Below are 24116 nucleotides of genomic sequence, written 5' to 3' on the forward strand. Positions count from 1 at the left end.
GTGGCTACTTCGCTGCACCCACTGTGCGTAATTTTACGCATCAGGTAATGTTTTGTAAAACAGTATCGACTCGTAAAGGCAAAGACAAAAGCTGCAGCTTTCACCTACATGACATGGAATATGCTAGATAGATGGTGCATAATAAATGCTGCATGTTTATTATTATAAGACGGTTTTATGGTTTGGAACTTTTTTAGGTTGACGATTTTAGTCCAAGATGTCCAAAAATGGATAAGAATCTAAATTGAAAAAAAATGTCCCTGTATCTATAGTATCAGTCTGTGAAATAGCTAATGACGCCCTGTTGATGTTGAATGTGCCGATGTCTTCTGTGCGTGGTGGAATGTGCTTGTGCAATGATGGTAATTTTGTTGACCAATGTTGTTAGGGATGTCTAGAAAATATTGACCCTACAATACAGTGGAGAATATGTTTATCTTATGGTGTGTGATAAGATATGTCAAAGACTCAAGATTCTGCCCACAAGAGGTGAATACTCTCTAAGGTAGAGCTGAAAGAATGGGAAACCAGAGAAATAGAGAGAAGGCGATCAAATCAACTTGTTATTTGGCCTTAGATTTGTTTTAAGATTATCCCAATCAAGCCTCCATCCCTTTGCACCTCCACCATATATCTGTAGAACATAACATTCAATTTGTTCTTTCTGTACTTGCCTATATTATACAATGTGGTGGTTGTTTTAATAAAAAAATAAGTATTTTTCAATGCGATACAGTACTGCTGAGGGTCCATGTTCAAATCCTGAATCCAAGCTAATATAATTACATCTAAACAAATTAAGCAAATTGTTGAAAAGGTTACCAAAGTCTAATTACAAATAATGTAATCATGGAATGTTTTCAGATAGTGAAAGTGCATACACATGACTAAAAGCCAACTCCACTCTGTAGATTGTGATGAATATATAGGCACAGAAAGAGTCAAGGAGCGAATGGAAAGGTTTGAAGAACATTTTTTAAGGATTCAACGGAGATAAAAGTTTATTCCACAGTATGCGGCACGCATGATTGAGCAATTAAAGGATCTTAACCCCCCCCCCAAGTTTTTGAAACTTTTGGAAGCACAAACAAACCAAATATGACCATCGAAGAGCGAAGAAACCTAATTGGTAATAATTTATAAAAGTAAGATGGTATTGGTGTGCTTATCAATTAAAGTTTAGCAACATTTTATGCACACTGTTGGGGGAATATTGATGAAACCATCAGTGTTTTGTTTGTCTGTTTTACTTTATCTTTTTAAATCAGCCTGTATATAGGCCTGTTGATTGATTGAGGTTTCCGACACTCCCAATGCAGTGGATGAATATAATTGGATTTGTTTTCTTCATGTATCTCCAACCTGCAATGCAGGCACGGATCCAGGGACTCCCACGCCCCTGTGGCGCCAATCGAGCCCCTTTTTTTGTTTGTTAAAAAAAAAAATCCCGATGGGGGGGTTGCTTAGTCCCGGGGGGGGGGGGTGGGGAGTCAAATATATTGCTGTACACACGCATGACCCAAAAACGTGTTTAAAGGGGTGTTTTTTCAGTTTTGGATGCGTGCTGTGCATGCACTCGTTAAGGGTATCAAAAACACAGATTTTCAAAAAAGGGGTAGTGTCAATGGTCAATCGCAGTCAAACGTATTTAGGGAAAGACTATAGCCAAACGTTTAGGGTATGTTTTTCCCCCAAGCTCTTCCTCCGGGATCATATTCTGGGAACTTGTTTAGGGCCTAGGGGCCAAAATGTGTAAATAACGCCCACGAAAAACTTGTTTAGGGTGTTATGCACACAGAGAAAAACTAATTGTTAAGGGGGTGTTTGGAAATAATTTGGCCACGCGTGTGTACAGCAATACATGTGGAGGCGCGATAGCTCAGTCGGGAGAGCGGGGGTTTCGGATTCCGGTGACCCGGGTTCGATTCCCAAGTGGTGCGCTAGTGCCCTTTGGTAAGGCATTTATCCTCATTACCAGGTCCCTCGTAGAGGACCTTAAGCTGTCGGTCCCTTGGTTGCTTGCTCACAGGCATTCGTGCTTTCTTAGCTGTCAGGTAAAAAACCTCGATATATAACAATACATTTGACTGCCCCCCCCCCCCGGGATAAAGGTATGATGTGCCGCGTCGGAAACCCCCATTTTCAGCCTCCTTTCTAGAGCATCACCAAGTTATTTTGCCCCGTTCCATGGGGTTTCTCGCGCACTTTTACACGGCCGCTACGGGAGACCCCCATTTTTTATGTGGTTCCACTTAATCCACTATATAGGTCCATGGTTTCACCATGGTTTCACGTACAGCCCCGGCGTACAGCATATTTCATAGCAATCATTAATTGATACAAGAGCCGTTCCGAGACTCCCATTCTAAGACCCCGTCTAAGACCAAGATTCAGTTCCAGAACCCCGGCCCTATTTTCAACTTTAGTGTGACACATATGTATCATGTTATAATTCGAGTACCCCCCCCCCCCGGCTCCCGATCAGTCTTTTTGATGCATATGGAATGCACCTGCACCGATCCTTCCCCACCGGCACCCTGCACCACCAATATACCAAAAACCCCAAAGTATTTTTACGACGATTTCACGTGTCGGAGTATTACGTCATACACGTGTTGTAAAAACGAAAAGCTGCATGTAAGTTCTTGGTGCAAAGGCTAGTGTAGTGACTCGTGCTTTATGAATTATGTTGCCTTTTTTTTTGGTCACAAACTCACTCACACTGCCTTCTTTACGGTCAAAATTTAGCGAAGACTTCTTTAAGATTATTTTCATTTGTTTCCAGACCAGTTTCAAACGGTAGCTGTGTTGAAAAGTCGGGATTCGGTGAAGATGACGACCGCGAGCGGAACAGGAGATGGCTTCACCGGAGCGGGGAACGGCGGCGCCGCTCGACTCTCGGTCGTTGACTATGTTGTGTTCGTGATGGTGCTTGTGATTTCTGCTGCCATTGGCATTTACCATGCGTGTACCGGTGGAAAGCAAAGGACCACTCAGGAATTCTTTGTGGCGGATAGGAAGATGCAATTTGTCCCGGTTGGATTTTCACTCCTTGCCAGCTGGATGTCTGCTATTGCTCTTCTTGGAACCCCTTCTGAGGTTTATGTTTATGGTACCATGTTTTGGTACATTGGAGGGAGTTACATCTTCATGTCCATCATTACTGCAAATGTATTCATCCCAACCTTTTATAATCTTCGTCTCACTAGTGTTTATGAGGTATTTTTTTATTTTCAAGTTTCATTCAGTAGAATGTGTTTAGATTGCTCAACATATCTGTTGTTCATTGTATTTATTTTCTGATAAAAAAAAAAGATGTGCCAAAACTTAACATGCTTAAAGTTGAAAAGACAAACGGATGCAGATTGAATTCATATATCAAATGTTACTGTTAGTATACTAATAATAACGTTGCAATACGTGTGAGTGGATTGAATTAGGAAACTTTCATTCCTCACTGGGGTAGAGGACTAATGTTAGGCAAAGAGGATCTAAATATATGCGCCCGCGCCCGGTTAAAGGCATATCTTGACATCCTTATCACTCAGTTCTAATCTTAGCCTTTTAATTGTGATATGGACATGATGATATATTTATTGCTTACCGCGCTATACCGGTAGTATGATATATATTTCAAATGTGATGTAAACTCTGTACTTTAAACTAGTTTGTGCATCTCTTTTATGTAGTGACCAGTCCATTATTTTCCATTTCTTGATTTTTGAGTAAAGTGTTAAATCAAAATGTTTGCTCTAAATGAATGAAAAATAGTCCTGCATATCCTTGGCTGTACATGCTAATGTCGTAATTCTAATGATGGACCTGATGCATGGTGTCACACAGTATTTCTTTGTATTTTCTTTTACATCAAATGTCAGTATGCGATTATGATGATAATTACAACCGGGGGGGGGGGCAGTCAAATATATTGCTGTACACATGCATGACCCCAAAAAACGCGTTTGAATTTTTTCAGTTTTGGATGTGGGCCGCGCATGCACTTGTATAAAAAACACTGATTTTTTTTTTTAAAGAAAAGGGTGGTTTTGAAAGACTAGTCAATGGTCAATTGCGGGGTGAAAGGTATATAGGTTTTTTTTTTCAAAAGCTTTTTTTTTAAGACTAGTCACTAGCCAAACGTGTTTAGGGTATGTTTTTTCTCCAAACTTTTTCCCGGGGCTTTTTTCTCCTTGTTTCTGAAAAGTGCAGGTTCTTCCCGATTGTGGTACTTTAACCATAACTGCACTGGGGGGCATGCAATACCCATAATTTTGTCTATTGAGCTTATTGTTAGCAAGTAGACAAAACTTGTTTAGGGGTCATATTCTGGCAACAACTTGTTTAGGGGCCAAAATGTGTAAATGAAGCCCACGAAAAACTTGTTAACATGTAGGTGGACATTTTGCGCACAGAGAAAAACTTGTTTAGGGGGGGTTTGGAAATAAATCGGTTATGCATGAGTACAGCCATACATTTGACCGCCCCACCCCCCGGGAATTACAATTACTGATGATAATCATTGAATGATGTAATGTTCACTTATCCTCTATCCACCTTAAGAAAAATGATTCAAATTGTAAATTAAAAAGTTCAAAGTGTGGCATAGATGGTCACATTGTATAAAAAAAAGTAAAAGTACTTCCAGCAGTCTCTCTATCAAAGAATATTTTCCCAGTACAATAATCTCTGAAACAATGTAAGGGAGACTACACGTACAGTCCATTTTAAAGATCTCATTGAAAATTCAAAAATTAATAAAGGCATACTTCCAATGTGATTACTGATGAATACATCAACATATGGAAATAAAATCTATGAGAAAGACTGAATGAAAAAAAAACGAAACAACAGATAGAACAAGAGAAATGGGATAGAAATGGATGGAGACTATAAACAGAAAAACAACAACCAGAAATTGCAAATATAAAGCGAGAGGCAGGACATTTAAGCTCCAGGGAAAGATGGCTTGGACGAAATCCAATTTCTCATACTCTGTACATGTACGTCACACAGTTATTGATCTTGCAAGCAGGTGACACTATACACTGGGCTTTCTTAGATCAATAACCTTTTCTCTTGTTCATGTACATACAAAGGGACTCTTAAGCATTCCTAAGGCAAATTATGTCTTGAATTCACTCTCATTTCCAATGGACAAAACACAATTTTATCCATTCTATTGCAGTGATTTATCTAATTTCAGAAAGAAGGTGAAGTCCGGGGGGGGGGGGGGCAGTCAAATGTATTGCTGTACACATGCGTGACCAAATTATTCCCAAACACCCCCTAAACGAGTTTTTCTCTGTGCGCAATATAACCCCCTAAACGAGTTTTTTTGGCTTCATTTACACATTTTGGCCCATAAACAAGTTGTCGCCAGAATATGACCCCTAAACAAGTTTTGTCTATACTTGCTAACAATAAGCTTAATCGACAAAATTATATTCATGGGTATTGCTTGCCCCCCGTTGTAGTTAGGGTTAAAAAGATTTCACAAAGGAATACAATGTTAATAATCTAAATAAGTGTCATCCAAAATGATAATATTATAAAGCCCTGGCGAAAAAGCTTGGGGAAAAACATACCCTAAACACGTTTGGCTAGTCTTAAAAAAAAAAGAAGCTTTCTAAGGAAAAAAACATACCCTCATATGTTTGATCCTGCAATTGACTATTGACCTGTCTTTCAAAACCACCTTTTTTTTTTTAAAATCAGTGTTTTTGATACCCTTAATGAGTGCATGTGCGACCCATGGCCAAAGCTGAAAAACACCCCTTTAAACAAATATTTTTGGTCATGTGTGTGTACAACAATATATTTGACTGCCCCCCCCCCATCCCCCGGGGGTGAAGTCCATCCGAACAAAAGCTGACTAAATATGATTCAAACAAATGAAATGAAAATAATAATAACATTTCAAGAAAGTGGCATTTTCATTTATTTTCACAAAATGCTATATGCATTTGAAAGACTTGATGATATTTCACATTTCAGATATAAAACACACAGTAACTTTATTTCAATTTACCCCTAAATGCAAAACCTGGTGTGATTCCTAATAAAAGTCTAAATGGAACATATACAGTTATTGTTTTCATGCAAGTTCTATTATTGTCCAAGCATTATGCTTCCTTTGACCCCTCAATACAACAACAGTACATGTAGTTCAATTAATACCATGATATTGATAATGGTGGAAATAAAGTTGAATCATGATCCATGTGTGTGCATGTGGAGGGGATGGGGTATTATGAATCATTAAACTTTTTTTTTAATTATCATCAATGAACTTCATTATATACTGTATTCGTGATGAATGATTTTAGTTGTTTTGTTTCTAGCATTCGATCTCTCCCATCTGTCAGTTCTAAGCAATGATCATTGAAGACGTCTTTTAGTAGTATTTTGTGATTTTTGCTTTTTTACATTGAAATTTAGTGTCTCTTTCAATCTCAGGCAGTGATTGAATTTTTCTTTCATTCCAGTATCTCCAGTTGCGATTTTCTGTTGCAGCCCATCTTGTGGGGACTACAGGGTTTCTAATATACATGGTGAGTGTTCCATAAACAACGTGAATAGGTTTCGTATATCTATCAGTTGTATTTGCATATATGATCTTGACTTGTTTATGATGCTCATGAGATTTACCTTAGATATAATTGCCAATTTACAAAAGAAAACAAGATTATATATCTCCGGAGTGTAGGCAGAGTTTTTAATGATCTTTCTCTTGCCTTCTCTTTCCTTCTCTCCTTTTCCTGCCCTTCTTTTTCCTGCCATTGAAAATTTTAGGGGGTTTGACTGACCGCCCTCCCCTGACTTGGATCCCCTGGCTATGGGCTTGTCCATACTCTACTATGTTTCTAATCATGATCAGGTTTATCCAGTTGATAAATTATTATGACACATTTTTAAGGAAATATGCTCCATAACATTGAATCAATCAAAGGGATAGTCCAGGCTGAAAATATTTATATCTTTTTAAATAGAGTAAAATTCACAGAGAAAAAAGCTGAAAATTTCATCAAAATCGGATAACAAATAAAGTTATTGAATTGTAAAGTTTATCAATATTTTGTGAAAACAGTTATATGCACATCGTCATGAATATTCATTACATGTAGGTGGGCTGATGATGTCACATCCCCACTTTCCTTTTCTTATGTTATTACATGAAATCATAAATGTTTCATTTTTTCATACATGTGTAAATGATGTGTCTCTATTATGATGAAATAAGTTGCGGCAGTAAATAACTAATGCACTTATGCACTTAATCAGTTGTCAATCCAATTGTTTTAGTAGAAAACAAATTGAATAAACCTAATATCATATAATAAAATACAAAAGAACAAGTGGGTATATGACATCAGCCCACCTAATGAATATTCATAAAGACATGCCTAGAACTGTTTCACAGGAATAATGCAAATCTTTAAAATTCAATAACTTCGTTATTTGTTGTCTGATTTTGATCAAATTTTCAGCATTTTGCTTTGTGAATTTTACTCTTATTTATTGAGATATAAATATCGCCAGCCTGGACCATCCCTTTAAAGTCGTAAACTGCTCAAATACATGTAGTTCCAGAATCTTCACCCAGGATGCAGCATTTTATCATACCCCCCAAAAATGAAAACATTTTTGTATCATTATGTACTTGTCAATTTAATCACTTTCCAACACTCACACTGCAAACACTTGCATCGCCAGTATGTTATTTTTGATAGGGTAGTAGTGCTGAGGTGAAGTGTGTGCTTCATCATCCCCCCTTCCTTCATGCAGATGGTACAATGCTTCATCAAATTCAAAACAAATGAAGACGTCTGTACTGAATCCCATTCAATTGTCTTTTGTCAATTTTAGTTCAATAATAGAGAGGAGTCCTGAATGATCTATTTTTTATTTGACACTTTATTGAACATGCAGATATCAGAATGATTTGAAGAAACAGAAGAAAAACTATAAAGTATGACACCTAATAAAAGACTTATGACAAATCTTTATTCTTTAATTTTCTTTGTGATTATAATCACAGGTGATGTACATGTCCATTGTCCTGTATGCCCCTGCTCTTGCAGTTAATGCAGGTATTTGATCTCATTTATGTTTTCTCATATTGATTTTTTTCTTGTGGATTGTTAGAATTTTACTCCATCTCAAAAATTATATCCACCACCTGGGGGAAAATGCAACCAAATAAGTTCCAGAGCCATTGTTTCATTGAATTGATTCCCACTCACTTTGTGTAAATGACCAAATTGTATTGCTCTGCTGAGATGCTCTGTTGGTGGTGATGTGGTGATTATGATGATTAGAATGATTGATTGATGATAATGATACTGATGAAAATGAAATTGTAAAATGAGAATGAGAAAATATTAAGAAAATGAGGGATAATGATAGTGATAACATTCATTTGGTGATGGTGAAGTCACTTTCATCCATGTAAATTTTCACACACGTATAGTCATTCTTAATTGACAATAATTTTTTTTTAGCAACATGTTGGTGCTTATGGTTTTGGTTGAATCAATGTTTCAAAAGTGGACATGATCATTTGGCTCATTTTACAATTGATATACCTGAATATGCTAAGATGTATGTATTGACTGGAGCTCCTGTCTTTATTTTGCAGTGACCGGGTTTACACTCTGGGGATCTGTTCTCACTGTGGGTCTGGTGTGTGCATTCTATACATCATTGGTAAGGGATTTATTAATGCATTAGTGAAGCATACATAATTTTCTTTTTCTCCCTTAACATGTAAAAATACAGGTACATGTACTTTATGTATTAAACCAAACTATACCTTATGCCCAGCACAAATATGAAATACAATTTATTTTAGCAATTACTATTATGGCTCTATGTAGTATGAGACTTTGATTATTTAACATTGATTTCTATAGATTTCTTTTTTTGTGTGAGAGAGTGTAATAATTTCCTAGTGGTTGATGTTCCCATACATGTTCTAGCTATTGATCCTTCTGTAAAATACAGGTGTTTTTTTAATACAGACCATGTATATGGTATACATGTAGGCCTATACAATTCTAAGAGAAATTCACTTGAAGGTCCAGTGCTTCTCATAGCAGGGAATGATGCAATAGTCACGTTTTATGATACATGTACTGTCGATATTGCTTATTACTCTTGACACTACATGTATTTTAGATAAGAAATATTTGTGTACATTTTTAGATGAAAGTATATGTACTGGTCTAGCAATCATATATTTTTTTTTTTTTTTTTTTAGGGTGGGATGAAAGCAGTAATCTGGACAGATGTTTTTCAGACCCTTGTTATGGTATCATGTCTCATAGCCGTTATAATCCATGGTTCAGTTAAAATGAATGGCTTTGGTAATGTCTGGCGTATCAACAATGAGGGCGGTAGAGTGGTCTTTGATGAGTAAGAACTCTTTCTTTACAGTGTTTCCTTTGCATTTAATTGTAAAAAGTGAATTAAAAGTGTACAATATTAAGTACTGTTACAATTGTGTTCTTGTTCATAATACCGATAACATGTTTGTGAACTAAGAAATATTTTCTTCAATGAATTAAACTTAGATCCAGAGATACTAGGTTTTCCAACACCTACATGTACATGCTAAAACTACATTCTTTCTTTGAAAGAAACTATTTTATACTTTGCTTTTTTTTTACTAAAATGCCAAATACCATGTCTTTTACAAGGCGTTATTAAATTTTTACTTTAATTATTGAATGATTGTCTTTTTTCTTCTTTTATTTTGACAGTATACGGGTAGACCCAACTATACGTCACACTGTATGGTCTCTTGTATTTGGTGCCACATTCAACTGGCTTGCTATCTTTGGTTGTAACCAAGCTTCTGTCCAGCGTTACCTGAGCTGCCCCACCCTCAGAGCAGCTAAATGGTATATAGATGCTAAATAACAATATCAAGCATAACGTGTATTGTCCTACAATGTATGAATCAATGCACACCACCATCATCAGGTTGCAATAAAATTCACTGCATAACTACATGTTTCATAAATCTTGTGATTGTGATAACAAAAGAAAAGTATGTTTTGTTGTTGATGGTATGATGTCAGAACCAGCGTCAATCAGTATATGATCATATTGATGATAAAATCAAAAGCCTACAAGTACTACTTTGAATTCAAATGATGCATGTGTTTGTAATGCAGTCAGAATCTCTTTTCTCTTTCTTGAAATAATAATGAAATTACTGATTTGTATAGCGCAGAAACCATGTGCATACATTCTGCACTGTAATTAAGAAATCTTAATGATCGTTTGATTCTGTACTATTTTCTAAAGTTCTAAGGTGTTGTAGTTGTAATGCACATGTGTACAATACATTACAGTATATTGGATTCATGCATTGGACTTATGGAATTGACCTTGCTCTAATACTCGATTGAATCCCTACAATATTTCTTTTGAAAGTCATACATGCACTGTACATGCACTGTGAGCATTGGATTACAGTTCAGATATGTCTGTAAGCAAAGAGTGGAATGTGTATGATTGTCAATTATTTAGTATATTCAAATCATTAATGTTTGAATTATGTTTAAGTAACAGCACAAACAAATATGGACTTGAAGCTCTAACTCCCTTATTTTAGGTTGCTAATTGGGACCAAACTTATGCATATAAATCTCATTGAAGCGCGATTCAGTGTTTTGATTTATAATCAATTTATGTTAAGATTTAAATAATGTAATTGCTTGTACAATTTATACCAATAAAAATGTATTTTTCAAGGAAACCTATAATACTAAAATACATTTCAATATTATTTAAAAAACATTTCATAGTTATTGTTAACATGTAAGTGTAAAATTGCTGGTGATGTTGTATTTTGTATTTGTTTGCAAAGTCAACATAATTAGTGTCTAGATGATTTTCATTCAGTAGATTAATTTTGTTGTGTATGCCCCTAATGACTGGTGGACTTTATATGCACTGTATAAATGTATCTTCAGTTTCTACTTAAACCTCGATGCGTAAGAGATTCGCCACAAGTCCAACTATAATTTGTGTTGAGAGGTTTGAATTTCATGAGAATTATTACATTAATTCCTACAATTCTCTGTCACTTCCAGGTCCATCTACTTGAACTGTCCGATGCTGTTTATATTTGTCTCTCTTTGTCTCATGTGTGGTCTGGTGATGTTTGCTGTGTTTGCTGATTGTGATCCCATCAAAGCTGAATTCATCACAAGGGGTGATCAGGTATTGGTTTATACTTTCTTAGTCTACAAGTGGTAGTCTACTTCTCAGAAAGTCTTATGCCACAAACACTTATGGTCTACTATCAATATAGCCGTTTGTCCTGCACTGATCTGCATTTAATTTTATTGCGATTATTTTATACATTGTAGTCTGATGTGTGTATGGTCTAATTTTCTTTATTTTGCAAATGAAAATTTGGTTTGTAAACAGTTCGTACATTTACTTGTATAATCATATGAGTGGTGTTAGATCAAGCTTATACTTGATGGAATGGTTTTAGTTTCACTTAAACTTAGCCAAATTGTAAATGGGTGAAATGGCTGAAGTCAATAAACTGTTGTCAATGAACTACGATTAGACCAAACCAAAAGTAGAGAAATGGTTGCACAGTATCAGACCTGCGAACCAGTACGTTTTAGCCGTATTTAGTACGTTTTTGCAACCAAAATACGGCAGTACGTTTTTTTTTTTTTTTTTTTTTTTTACTAAATCGTAATTTATTGAGAAAAATAATCTCTATATATCTCTATTTCATTAAACGTACACAAATATGGTTATTAGATCAATGTATTTTAAGGTAACTTGTTTTTTTTTCCATCTGCAAGAGCAGTGCGCATTTTAGCTTGCATGCCGCTTGAGTGCCGCGATGAGTGAGTGCCGCGATGAGCGAGTGCGCCAAGCATTTTATTATGAAATACACTTTTTTGGGAAAAATACAGTTTTTCATTCCCAGAGGTTGGCAGGTCTGCATATTTATCTCACACGGTAAAAATACAGATTTTTTTGTCAAAATACTGATTTTGGGGGATAAGAATACTGAAAATGCAAAATACAATTTGGCAGCTTTGCAGTATGCCAAGTGGCAGAATAACAATATCATCATGGAGATCTTTACTTCTTTTTCTTGCAATGGTTTTCAATTTTTTTTGTCCTACCTCGAGACTACTTTGATAGTTTCAATATTAAGATTACAATATGTCTCTGAAATATTGGAGACATGTTTCTGGCAACTGTTAGTGCTAAACTACCGAGCTATAATTGGTTGTAAGATACATTTTCGTATAGTACAGATAAACAGGAGTGTTAGATTGTTTTGATTTTATGTTTGAAAAAAACCCCAATAATAATGTTGCCCTTAACACCAAAGGCTGTGATATTCATCTGTTTTTGTTTTATTATGATTAAAGGTAAAGCTTTATTTTTGTTGAGAAATACATGTAGAACATTCCTGGTTGGTACTTGAAGCAAAGGATTTCAAAGTTTTTCTTTTTTAACACATTTTCAGCCACCCGGCGTGACAGTGTTTTTATCCGTCCATTTACCTTTCACTGAGATTTCTTTCTTCAAAGATTCTGATGATTTATTGGCCCATTTCCCTTTGGACTTGTTAATGTCTCATAAGATTTGTGACCATAGTGTCATTATGTCATATAAATTGTTTTTGGAAGTATCTGATCAGAAGCGTAGGAAGTGTGGTAGGAAATGGCTTGCCTTTAAAAGTGATGGTTATTACTGATCAACTATTTATAAGTCAGTGTAGAATTGGCAAATTTCCCATATTATTTTTCTTATTTTGGGGGAATGATGATCGGCACTACAAATCTATTTAAATGGAGAAATGCTTACCAGACAATGCATTCTACTGAATTCAAATGCCTGAAAAATATATATATTTAGTTCGAGAGATAAGAATAGCCTGTCAATTTTACTTGCATATAGCAAAACTGAGCTTGTTTATCTGGGTCAGTTACAAAACCAGAATGCTCTAAGTTGAGCATTTTGCATTACATACAGATGTCTTAAAATATATATTTTCCTAAGATATTAAAAGGAGTTATTTGTTTCAAATGAAAGTATTAAAGCTGGACAAAGTGTATTATAAACCAAATCCTTATGCCAATATAATACACACATTACTGGTCCAACTCACAGTCACAATGAAATAGGAACAAATACACATGTATCTCCTCTGATTCATTTATGATTTATAAATATTCATTAGTTTGGCATGGATAAAATAATGGAATAATAAAGGCGTGCTGGGGAAGTTTGAATAAATGATTTTTTAGATGGAATTTATGCAATATCATTCTTTGGGTAAAAGCCATAAATGTCTACATTATTCAAAGATCCCCAGCAAGCCTTTATCATCCCAGTAGTTGGATTTCTTTTTTGGTCATTCATCATTCAATCCATTCTCAGCCCCTTGGCTTGAGTTAGAGTCGACCCATCAACCACTCCAAATGCGAAATATGAGATTTACTTTCTCATGTGAGAGTATTGGTGTCAGTGCCAAATGTGATCTCATTTTAGAGTTTTCAAACATTTGCAACAGATAATATTCCTATATATGTAAAGCAAACATCTTCTTTTCAAATGGAAATTCTTTTTTTTTTCTTTTGATTTGCAGCTTCTTCCCTTTTATGTGGTAACTCAGCTTGGCTTTCTCCATGGATTACCCGGTCTTTTTATTGCAGCCATATTCAGTGGGACTTTGAGGTTAGTACTCATTGTGGTCGGCTTGAATATCTCTACCTGGTCTAATCTTTGTTTTCTACAAAATCGTTTTACGTATATGTAGAGGTACATTCATACCAGCAAGCTTCAACAATTGCCATTTTGTAGGGCCACATACAGTGAGAATCAAAGTTTACATACTTGTAAATCATTCATTCATACAGTGAATCATTCTTAAATTTCAAATTTCATTCATTTCTTGCCAACACACAATTTGTGAGTAAAGACAAAGTTTTATATCATGAAATAAAAATACTTAATATGGTTTATAATAGTTTTTATTCCAAATGATCACTGGGTCAAATGTTTATGTCCACCAGACTTTAATAGTACATGTACTTGATGACTGCTGCACATGAGTGATTCGGGGGGGGGGGGGGGGGTCATGAAGCATCATATTTGTATTTTTTACTGACTGATTTGTTCTGAGCTAATCAAATACAAGGATTTCATGAAGCATCATGTTAGGATGTGAGGATATAAAAGATAGAAAAACAAATCAATGAGTCGACAATGTAACATCAATAGAAATTTAGAAAAAACAGCATTTCTACCAGGTGTATGTGAATTTGATTCCAACTCTATGGAGATGGTACTCTATGTAGATGGCACAGATTGTTTATAAAACACTGCATCATGGATTTGAATTATTATACTTCTTTCCCCCTAAACATTAGCACTGTGTCTTCAGGCCTCAACTCATTGGCTGCTGTGACAGTTGAAGACATCATTAGACCAATCAAGAAAGATCTCTCAGATGCAAAGAGGACAACTATATCAAAGGTATTAGGTAAGTTCAGCCTCAAAGTGCTCATGGATGTCTTCCATATCACAAATCATTCTGCAATAATATCGTCGAGTTGGGGGGATTTCCGCCAGGTCAAGCTGTTCCGGGTTGAGAGCTTAAAACAGCACAGATCAGAAGCTGTAATAAGTCTTGGAAAAATACCAAATAAACATCAAGATAATGTAACTATCTACCTCCATGTGTGATCTGAGCTCATATTTACTCCCAAATAATCTTAACTTAATTGATCCTTAAACATGAATTTCAGCCCCATCGACCATCAATTTCGCCAAATGAACGCAGAGGGCAGCAACACTGTTGACTTCGTGTTTGCCAGTTGTAATCGCTAATTTCAACACATATCCAAAAGAATATACGGCGGAGTGAGACCCTAAATCTGAGAATTCGAACGCTGAAATCAAGATCAAAGCCGAAATAAAGCTGTTCCTGATGCTCATTGAGGTTGAAACTCGGGTTAAGATCGTTACTTGGGAATTGATTCGGACAAAAATTTAGGTAGCATTAGTTCGCTGACATGAGGTATGAAAGTGCACTCGGGCCTAGCGTGCACCTAGCGAGTTCAGGCTTCTCTTGGGGCTGCAGCGGTGGTGTTGTGCGGTGGCTCCGAGTTCCGGGCTGATCCAGGACCCGGAATTTTTTTTGCTTAACATTCCGGTCTGGGTTCAAGCCAGGTTTTTCTTCTGGGCCCCAACATTTAAGTGGTCGTATCAAATTGTGTTCTTTGCTTTTCATTCCCTTATTTGCTCAGCTATATTGTATGGATTCTTAGCCATAGGAATGGCCTTTGTAGCATCCAAGCTGGGGCCTATTCTCACTGTTGCTATCGGTTTGATGGGCATGATAGGAGGACCTTTACTAGGCATGTTCACTCTGGGAATTGTCTTCCCTTGGACTAACAATATTGTGAGTATGAACATGGCTATGGTTTTGACCCTTAGATCATCCATATTGTGAGTATGATCAAAAGCTATAATGGTTTTTACTGGCAATGTTCAAATAAGTATCTATAAAAGTCATTTTCTCTGTGAAATTCATGTAAAATTGTCCCATTTCATGTTCTTTATAAAATAATGTTGGACTTTATATTATTACAAGATGATTCAGGTTTTACATTTTGAGTGTGGCATCAAATATTTAATGATGAATCCTCATGTACTATAAATATAATTTTTTTTGGGTGTCACCTGTTGTATTTAGATGTTACCTATTCTTCAGTAAATTGAAATGTCAAATTATGTTTTCATCCACTTTCATACAATACTGACCTCTCTGCAATTAGAGTTTTGAATTACATGTAATTGTATGTACTATGTAGGTGTATATTTCCCCTTCAACAACTTAAGCGAAGGACCGATAATATGGTATGAGGTTGGCAAAGTTTTGACTTTGATAGACCGTATATTTATCAATTAGTGATACACAGAGAAAATTGTGACTAAAGTTGTCTGAGGTTAAGTGATCCTTTCAAACTTTGTCATTTTATAACACAGTATTAATGCTATTGTCACAAATACCCTTATGAATACAGTACAAATGATTTTATACCATTTATTGTATTGTATAAAAATTGTTTGTACTGTATTTGTGACTAGAATAATATTGTCTGTAGGTGAGCCATGGACACAATGTGCTATCTTAGTCCACCTACAAATGGTAAACCATGTTTGTATGATAACCAGTTTCATAAGGAAGAGTTTATTATTTTACACCTGTCTATGAATTAGTGAATGGTTTATATGTATTTAATATATATTCCTTTTTTGTCACAGGGTGCTATAGTGGGTGGTTTGACTGGCTTTGCCTTCTCTTTCTGGATTGGGATTGGAGCTTATATCTATCCATCTATGGCTGACAAACTTCCTACATCTACCGATGCTTGCCTTTTATCAAATATTACAGACATTTCTACCGACATTCCGTCCTATTTATTGGTCAATGTTACCTCTCTTCCTGACCTGATATTAACACCAGAACCATAGTAAGCATAATTTAGTTTTTCTGCATTTTATTTTACACCTGTCTATAAATTAGTGAATGGTTTATATGTATTTAATATATATCACTTTAATATATATAACTTTGGAATAATAGTGTAACTTTTTAAGGTCAAGTCCACCTTAGAAAAATGTTGATATTAATCAATATAGAAAAATCAAAGAAGCGTAACGCTGAAAATTTAATCATAACCGGATGTACTACAGTTATATCCACAACTCAGTGTCATGTAAATGAGAGAATTGATGATGTCCCTCACTCACTATTTCTTTTGTTTTTTTATTGTTTGAATTATACAATATTTCAATTTTTACAGATTTGACAATAAGGACCAACTTGACCGAACCTTAAAATGTTTAAACAATGGTAATACCACATGTTCAAAAAAGAATTCAACTTTTTTTAAAGGACAACAAGAAGAAAATTTGAACAGTTCATATAATAAAATACAAAATAAATAGTGAGTGATTTCATCAGTCCCTCATTTGCATGACGACCAGGATGTGAATATAACATTCTTGCGAAATTAAGCGAAACTTTTAAATATAATTTCTATTTTACATCCGATTTTGATGAAATATTTAGTGTTATGCTTGTTGGATTTTTCTCTTTTTATTCAAATCAACTTTTTGTTGGGGTGGACTTGTCCTTTAAAGAATGAAGCACAGTTGACTTGGGTAGACATGTAAGTGGGAAGCCTTATAAGGAACCTTTTACTGCATGAAAGAAAACGTTATTTCATTATGATTATGTGTGGAAAGAAAAGTTGTTTATCAATTCTAAATATAATATAGTCTAGAGTCTGGTATTTATTGATGGTAACGACTGAAATAGATAAATTTGTAACATGTAATAATTGCATTTGATAGTGCCATCATTTTGTTACAATTGTTCTTTCCTATATTTTTTTAAATATTTCTAGGGGTAGCAGTCCGGCTAAAGCCAGTGATCATGTACTATTAAAATAAAAATCAGTGCCTTTGTCACTCTGCAGAGTGGATACAAGAGATTGAAAAGTGGATTAGTGTCATCAATATTTGTTTTTGGTCTATATCCTCTGCTTATCATTTTTCCTTTAGCCCTGCAATAGCAAAGCTCTACAGTATATCATATCTTTGGTATAGCTTTACTGCTCTGGTAGTGGTCCTGTTTGTTGGTCTAATAACAAGCTTCCTCACAGGTAAGCTTAAATTATATTCAAATAATGAATGATGAAATCTCTTTCATATAACTTATAATTATCTAAATAAAAAGATAACTGCATTCTGGTCCTCGGAAGTATAAAGGAGAGTAAATAAAATTATTTATCTTTATGTCATTGTCACTTGGAGTTATTCCCCCTTTCAGATCTTGATCATTGGAGAATTTTGCTCAGATGTTTAGTTTGGGGCAAAGTTAAGGTGTTTGCATTGTACTGTACTGTAGTTGTTTTTAGCCAACACGGGAAGTTGAGTGGCAATTGCTAAATTTTAATGCTGGGGAAAGGGTGGGGGGAGGTGAAATTGAAATTGCTTTATATGCTGTATGCTTACTAATTTGAGTTTCATAGTTAATGCTTGAATGCACCTCATGGTGTGGAGAAAGTACATACATCATGTGCAGGCAAGTAATCTGTTGACTGGTGTCATGATAAATACAGATACATGTATCCGTCAAGCACTATTGACAGGTTATCCCAATATAGTAAGGGCCATATAGATAGAATGATATTATTTTCATTAAATTGAATTATTATTGTTTTCTTAATATATATGTAGAATTTATGTCGATGAGAGAAACAGCCATGTAATGTAAAGTGTAGTGATTGATCATGGAGCTGATTTCTGCAATTCTTTCATTCATTGTTTAGGATTGAACAAGCACCACAGTCAGTCTCAAAGCATTATGTTACAGTCATTGTCAATGATATGATGTAATGAAACAGCACTTTTGACAATAGCTTTTAGCAGTTTTCGTAAGTTGGTGATCATAACATGATTTATGAAACATGAACCTGGGGAGCATTTCACCAAAAGATTTGTCAGTGATGTACACTGACTAACTTGCTCTTAGCCAATCAGATGCAAGGATTTTCAGTAGCTCATAAAAATAGTGAAAATCACTATTGGTTTCATGAAACCGGACCCTGGTTGGCATTGATCAATTATCTTTTGATTCCTCACCCGTTCTATCAGGTGCGACCAGACCAAGTGAGTTAGATCCTCAGTTGATCTGCCCCCTATCAAGAAAGCTTTTCTGTTGTTTCCCAGCAAGCTGTAGAAGAAAGATGGACTGTGGGGTCAACTTTGATGAGGTAATCAGTTCAGTTTTGGAGTATTTGAATGTTTTAGTTAATAATATGACAATGATATGAATTGCTTGTGGCCAATTAAAGAAGATCGAACCTCTGAACAACAATTCAACTGTAAGTGTTAAATATCACCTTGGAATGATGCATGGCACCTTCACTTGCATAACTGGTTTTATTGAATACCAGCAGAAAGTAGCAAAGTAGGCCTACAAGAACATCCCTCATTGGTACAATTGAATTGTGGAGATTCGAATTGTAATTCATACCCTGTGAATCAATTTGTGATGTAATTTATTATTGATTGCGAATTATTCATCAATCTCATTTGCAGAATGACCACAGGAATAGAAATGCATTTGACATGGATGACAAAAATAATGATGCAACCAACTACTCTATGTTGGATCAGAAGGAAAATGGAAGAGCGCCATCTCCTGTTGATGAAAGCACACAGTTTTGACGAAGGCTTTGTTGTTATGATTTGTCCTGTTTTTATTTTAAGGGAATTTAGATGATTAGAGTGAAGAATAAAATTGAAAACAGACTTTGTATCTGAAAGATGAGCAATTCATATTTGCAGAGAAGATTGCAGTAATTGATGACTCTGCTTTATTTATTTATATGATAAATGAAATTGTTCAAAATTTAGAGGAAAAAAAGGTGAAAAGACTATTTCATTATGAATTTATTTGTCTTGGATCACTGAATTTTTGCTGCATTGTTCATCACAGGGTATTGTGCAGAATGTTATTTATTGTGAATGATGTGTGCACAGTTACAATGATATGGTTTTCCTCAGAAGATATCGCTGTCATGCATGGTATTGCCAGAGGTATGTAGGTTTGCATAGCTTTTCAATTTTAAAAATGAGTTTTTCATAGACCAGTATATTTGAAAAGAGGAGATTGTAGCAATGCTTGAAACACCTGTGAAATCAATTAACAATTCTCAAGCTTAGGTGTTTTTATATGAAGCCAATTGACTTAATCCATTTCTAGTGTGTGGGAAATATTTGCTTCATTTTTAGAATAAAAAGCATACTTTGAATAGACTGAAAGTGAAAAATTATCCTATTGAATATAAAAATTGGCTGAATTGACCATTTGCAGGGTATTTAAGATGATCTTAATTAAAATCCAGTTTTAATTTTTATTATCAATTACCTCAGTGATTCAATTATGTGTTCCATTCTTACACTCCTCCATGCTATTGAGTATTTCATTCATTCAGTGTGTCAGCGTGTGATGTGTGACAAGGATTGTCGAGAATAAATGTCTTATAAGTCCACTTTACTTTGTTGTCACAGAGTATATATTGATGTTTTTCACCTGCAATAAAGTATGTGTGAAGGAAAATTCCTGTGTGAATCGTTTACATATATGTTTATATCTTCATCACAGATGTCTTTTGCAATATGGTTGTGGTGTTGAGAAAATGATTGTAAATATATATTATGTATCTTGTTGATATCTGAAGGTGTACTTTTTGAAAATAAATGTTCACTTTTTTCACATCATTAGTTTGATTTCCAGGTTTTTCAAAAGTAATGGAATTATTTTCAGAGTGCATGTGGTATGCTGGTACAGTAATTTCATATTAATTCATCAATGCCCCTAAGTAAGCCTCATATCATTGGCTATTTATTTTATCTTGCCATATACAGATGTGTTATCGATGTTTCATACACTTGTTAGTGTATGAGGTCATTTGATTTGTGAAGTTTTAGTACTTTTTACAATTTATCTGAGAGTATTTTAAAGAACCTATTGAATACAAAATGGTTTTAATTAATTTCATTTCAATGGGAAAGCTTATAAATTCTTAATTACAAAAATATCTGATGTATTTACACTACATGTAGAGTATATACATAGTTAACCCTCAAAGAGCTTCTATAAAGGACAAGTGCAGAAGAAAATATTAAGATTACAAATTAATATCTAGAATAATTTGTATCTGAAAAGAACATTAAATGAAGTATCGTGTGTGAAATAGTGAAACATTGCACTTTTTACAATTCATTTGTCTCTCCATTGTAAGCCCATTTATTTTGCTATGAAAAGCAGAGCTATTCCACAGTCTGAATTCATAAATGAATGGTTACCTGCACCAAATGAGTTACAAAGCTCAGTTATATTTATGTTGCCATGGTGACAGCTCTTTATTTCTTAGTTATCCTGTCCAATAAAGGAGATGACTCAGTACAGTTTCAACTGCATTTCCAATTCATATTCAAGGAAAGAGAATTGAAACTTGTACTAATTTTTTTTAATTGTATGAACACAGTTCTGCATTAATGATGTTGTTTTAGTGTCAGAAAAGTTAGTGTCGGGTTATTTAATAAAAAGATAATGGCATATTGCACACTGAAATAATTTTATTGTCATTTCATGTCCATCTCTTATTTATTTCTTTTGCATTTAATTTTTTTGCACTTTTTAATTTATATATTTTGTATGAAGATTATGTAAATTCATGTAAATGTCATGAGAAGAACTTCTTACTTCTCAACAGGGTGCATATGATATATTGTATGCCATTATCAAGATGTTTTGATGCGATTGTAAAAGTAGATGTGAAATGCTGCCATAAGCATGTGGGAAAGTTTTACCGGTATTTTCTTTCAGAATCAAGCAGGAGGTTAACATTATGTGTATCCGAGATCAGAATTAATTATCAATGCTATGTCTTGTGTCAAAAGTAAGCAAGCTTTTATCAGATATTTTGATGGAACTTTGCAAACTTGATTCAAAATAGACTTTAAATAGAAATTGATAGGTAATAAGAACTAATTGAAATCTATTTATAAATATGTGGATTGGAATTCAAATATGTATTTGGAAACTCAAGAATTCCCTTGATGAATTCAAATAGTGGTGTTTTTGCGCATGTTATACATGGGTGATCTTAATATTTGTGAAATGTTAAGTAATTCAATCATAGAAACAAAGTTTCTTTTGTGTATTTGTGTAGGGCTGATATTTTTGCACTGATTTGATTGTCCTTTTTTTGTGTATTTATATGTTTTGTTGGCTGATTTGGTAGTCCTATTGGAAGAAACATATTCAGGGCCCGTAACACAAAGCTTAGCAATGATTGTAGAACATTTTTCTACAATTGATTCCATTGTATACATTGTACAATCAATCGTAAAAATCATGCATACAATTAATGGCTAACCTTTGTGTTATGGGACCCTGATGATCAAAGCTCACAATGTTTATTTTTGTCTACTGGTGTGCAACCTTTTGATAAATTAGATTTAAAGATTTCATGATGCACACAGAACTGGTGGATATATGACATGTGTACTGAGCAATAGAAGACTGGTAATAATATCATGTGATAGCTTCCAAATATAGAAGGTAGAAGATAAAGAGATTTGAGACTTAGTGCCTTGTTTTCATGTGAGATATATGATTGTAATTCTTGTAGGCTCCCTGATGTCATGTTATAGATCTTTTTATGATGTTGTGGCTGAAACAATTGTGATATGTATTTGTTTTGTTGGAATGCTGAGTAAAACAACATCAACCAACAATATATTGACTCGATTTCATGTGGTGTGGGAAAATTGAAGGTTATGCATGTTATGACACAAAAATCGATGGTGTCATGAAATGTACACCTCTTTGATTAGAGTGATGTGTTCAATGAATGATAAGGTGTAAGTAATTTCTGACTTTTATTCGCAAATGTACCTTTACCTGAGACAAAGACTGATGTGAGCAAGAAAAAGTACATCAACTAGAAAATAAAGAGTACATGAATTTACAAAGTCTGGTGACAGTGACACCGAACATCAAAATGGTTTATATTGTTTTTCATGAAAAAATACTTGTACTAATGTGCATGTTGAAGCCTTGAAATTATTGATAGATTAAAACAATTGTATAATTTCAAATGAGTTATATGTCTTATTCCTTGGATGTGGAGGGATTTATATTTCTATTTGTGGTTCATTATGTAATGCATGTGTGATTTGTCATATGCTGATTTGATATGTGTTTAAGAACTTGAAGTATGCATCTGCTAGGAATATGTCGGTAGCTTGGTGATTAATTTAAAGGAGTAGACTAAAATGCATTTTGGTCTTTCTTGAACATGTAAGGTTGGGAAAGATCAAAAGGCAATTATGGGTGTTTCATTTGTTATACAAGTCTGCAATGTCATAGCTTTAAAGGAATTGTGGGAAGGATGATAAATAAGTTCACATTTTATCCATGTCACTCAGAAATCAGATTACAGTGTCGGGATGCCCATTTCAGATGAAAGTATTAATTCTTACCTGTCAACCCTTTTTATTGGTCGTAGAAAGTATTTTTTTAATAAATAATCTACTATGGGTGATTTCCTCTACTCTATCAATTCGTAGTTGCATCATTGATCTGCAATGGTTGCTCTTCAAACGCCTTCAGTTTGGAAATTTGACAATTCTTCTCAAAAAGGTTTGGGCCGAACATTTGTGTTTGCCCATACTCGTACTTACCTCTGTGTTGTGTAACTACCTCTTGAGAAAGGGGGTAGATTTCAGTTCAAGAAACGTCACATTAGATTCCTGGGATTATGTTCAAATGTTATTCTCTCAATTTCCCTGAATCGGTTTCTTTTGCATGGTCAGATGTATACCTATATTTTGTCTTTGGAATATACAGGTTTTTCTTCAATCTCAGAATCAGAATGGAAATAATTCAGTTCAATATCTTGGGAGGTTATTGTTGTCAAGGTGAATAACAGTTAATGATGGTATGGATTTTCAGAACAGAAAATACGTGGAATGCCTCTGGCTGTCTCGCCTGCATTACGCGATTCAATCTAGCAGCAGACCTGACTTTGAATAATTATTCACGAAAAGCACAATTCATAATCATTAATATAAAATACTTTGTTCCTTGACCCTTAATAACGTTTGACCTTGATCATGTGACCTAAGACTCATGCATAACGATCAGTGATACTTACCCTACATGTATGTCCACATTTCTTGAACTTGATCCATAAAATTTCAAAGTTATGATGGCAATTCAAAACATTCCTCCAACATTTGACCTTAAATAGCCCTTGACCTTGGTCATGTGACCTGGTACTCGGACAGGATGTCAAGTGATATTTGATTACCCTTATGTCTATGTTTTAAGAACTAGGTCCATATCCTTTCTAAGTTTCTTTGGTTGAGAGATTATGGTATTGATTCCCCAACATGGTCTAAGTTCATTGACCCTAAATGATTTTTTACCTTGGTCATGTGACCTCAAACTCAGGCAGGATGTTGAA

The 24116-nt window shown here is 34.7% G+C and overlaps 1 protein-coding gene across 1 annotated transcript; it reads left to right on the forward strand.

The window, feature by feature from the left end:
- Positions 1-2598: 2598 nt before the first annotated feature.
- LOC129257674 (sodium-dependent multivitamin transporter-like) lies at positions 2599-22746 on the forward strand. The gene is made up of 14 exons (XM_054896047.2): positions 2599-3219; positions 6486-6551; positions 8039-8090; positions 8639-8706; positions 9260-9414; positions 9762-9902; positions 11103-11232; positions 13643-13731; positions 14427-14539; positions 15306-15460; positions 16327-16535; positions 17632-17732; positions 18727-18845; positions 19174-22746. The coding sequence occupies exons 1-14, from the start codon at positions 2833-2835 to the stop codon at positions 19300-19302; spliced, it is 1914 nt and encodes a 637-aa protein (XP_054752022.2). The 5' UTR covers positions 2599-2832; the 3' UTR covers positions 19303-22746.
- Positions 22747-24116: the final 1370 nt, after the last annotated feature.

The sequence above is a fragment of the Lytechinus pictus genome, chromosome 3 (assembly GCF_037042905.1).
Source record: "Lytechinus pictus isolate F3 Inbred chromosome 3, Lp3.0, whole genome shotgun sequence".
NCBI classification, from domain to species: Eukaryota; Metazoa; Echinodermata; class Echinoidea; order Temnopleuroida; family Toxopneustidae; genus Lytechinus; species Lytechinus pictus.

Excerpts from the sequence above, each read along its gene's own strand:
- LOC129257674 (XM_054896047.2), top strand. The coding sequence starts at position 2,833 with ATGACGACCGCGAGCGGAACAGGAGATGGCTTCACCGGAGCGGGGAAC. Across the intron at positions 8,091-8,638 it reads TGCTCTTGCAGTTAATGCAG|TGACCGGGTTTACACTCTGG; the intron begins GTATTTGATCTC and ends TTTATTTTGCAG. Across the intron at positions 13,732-14,426 it reads ATATTCAGTGGGACTTTGAG|CACTGTGTCTTCAGGCCTCA; the intron begins GTTAGTACTCAT and ends CCTAAACATTAG.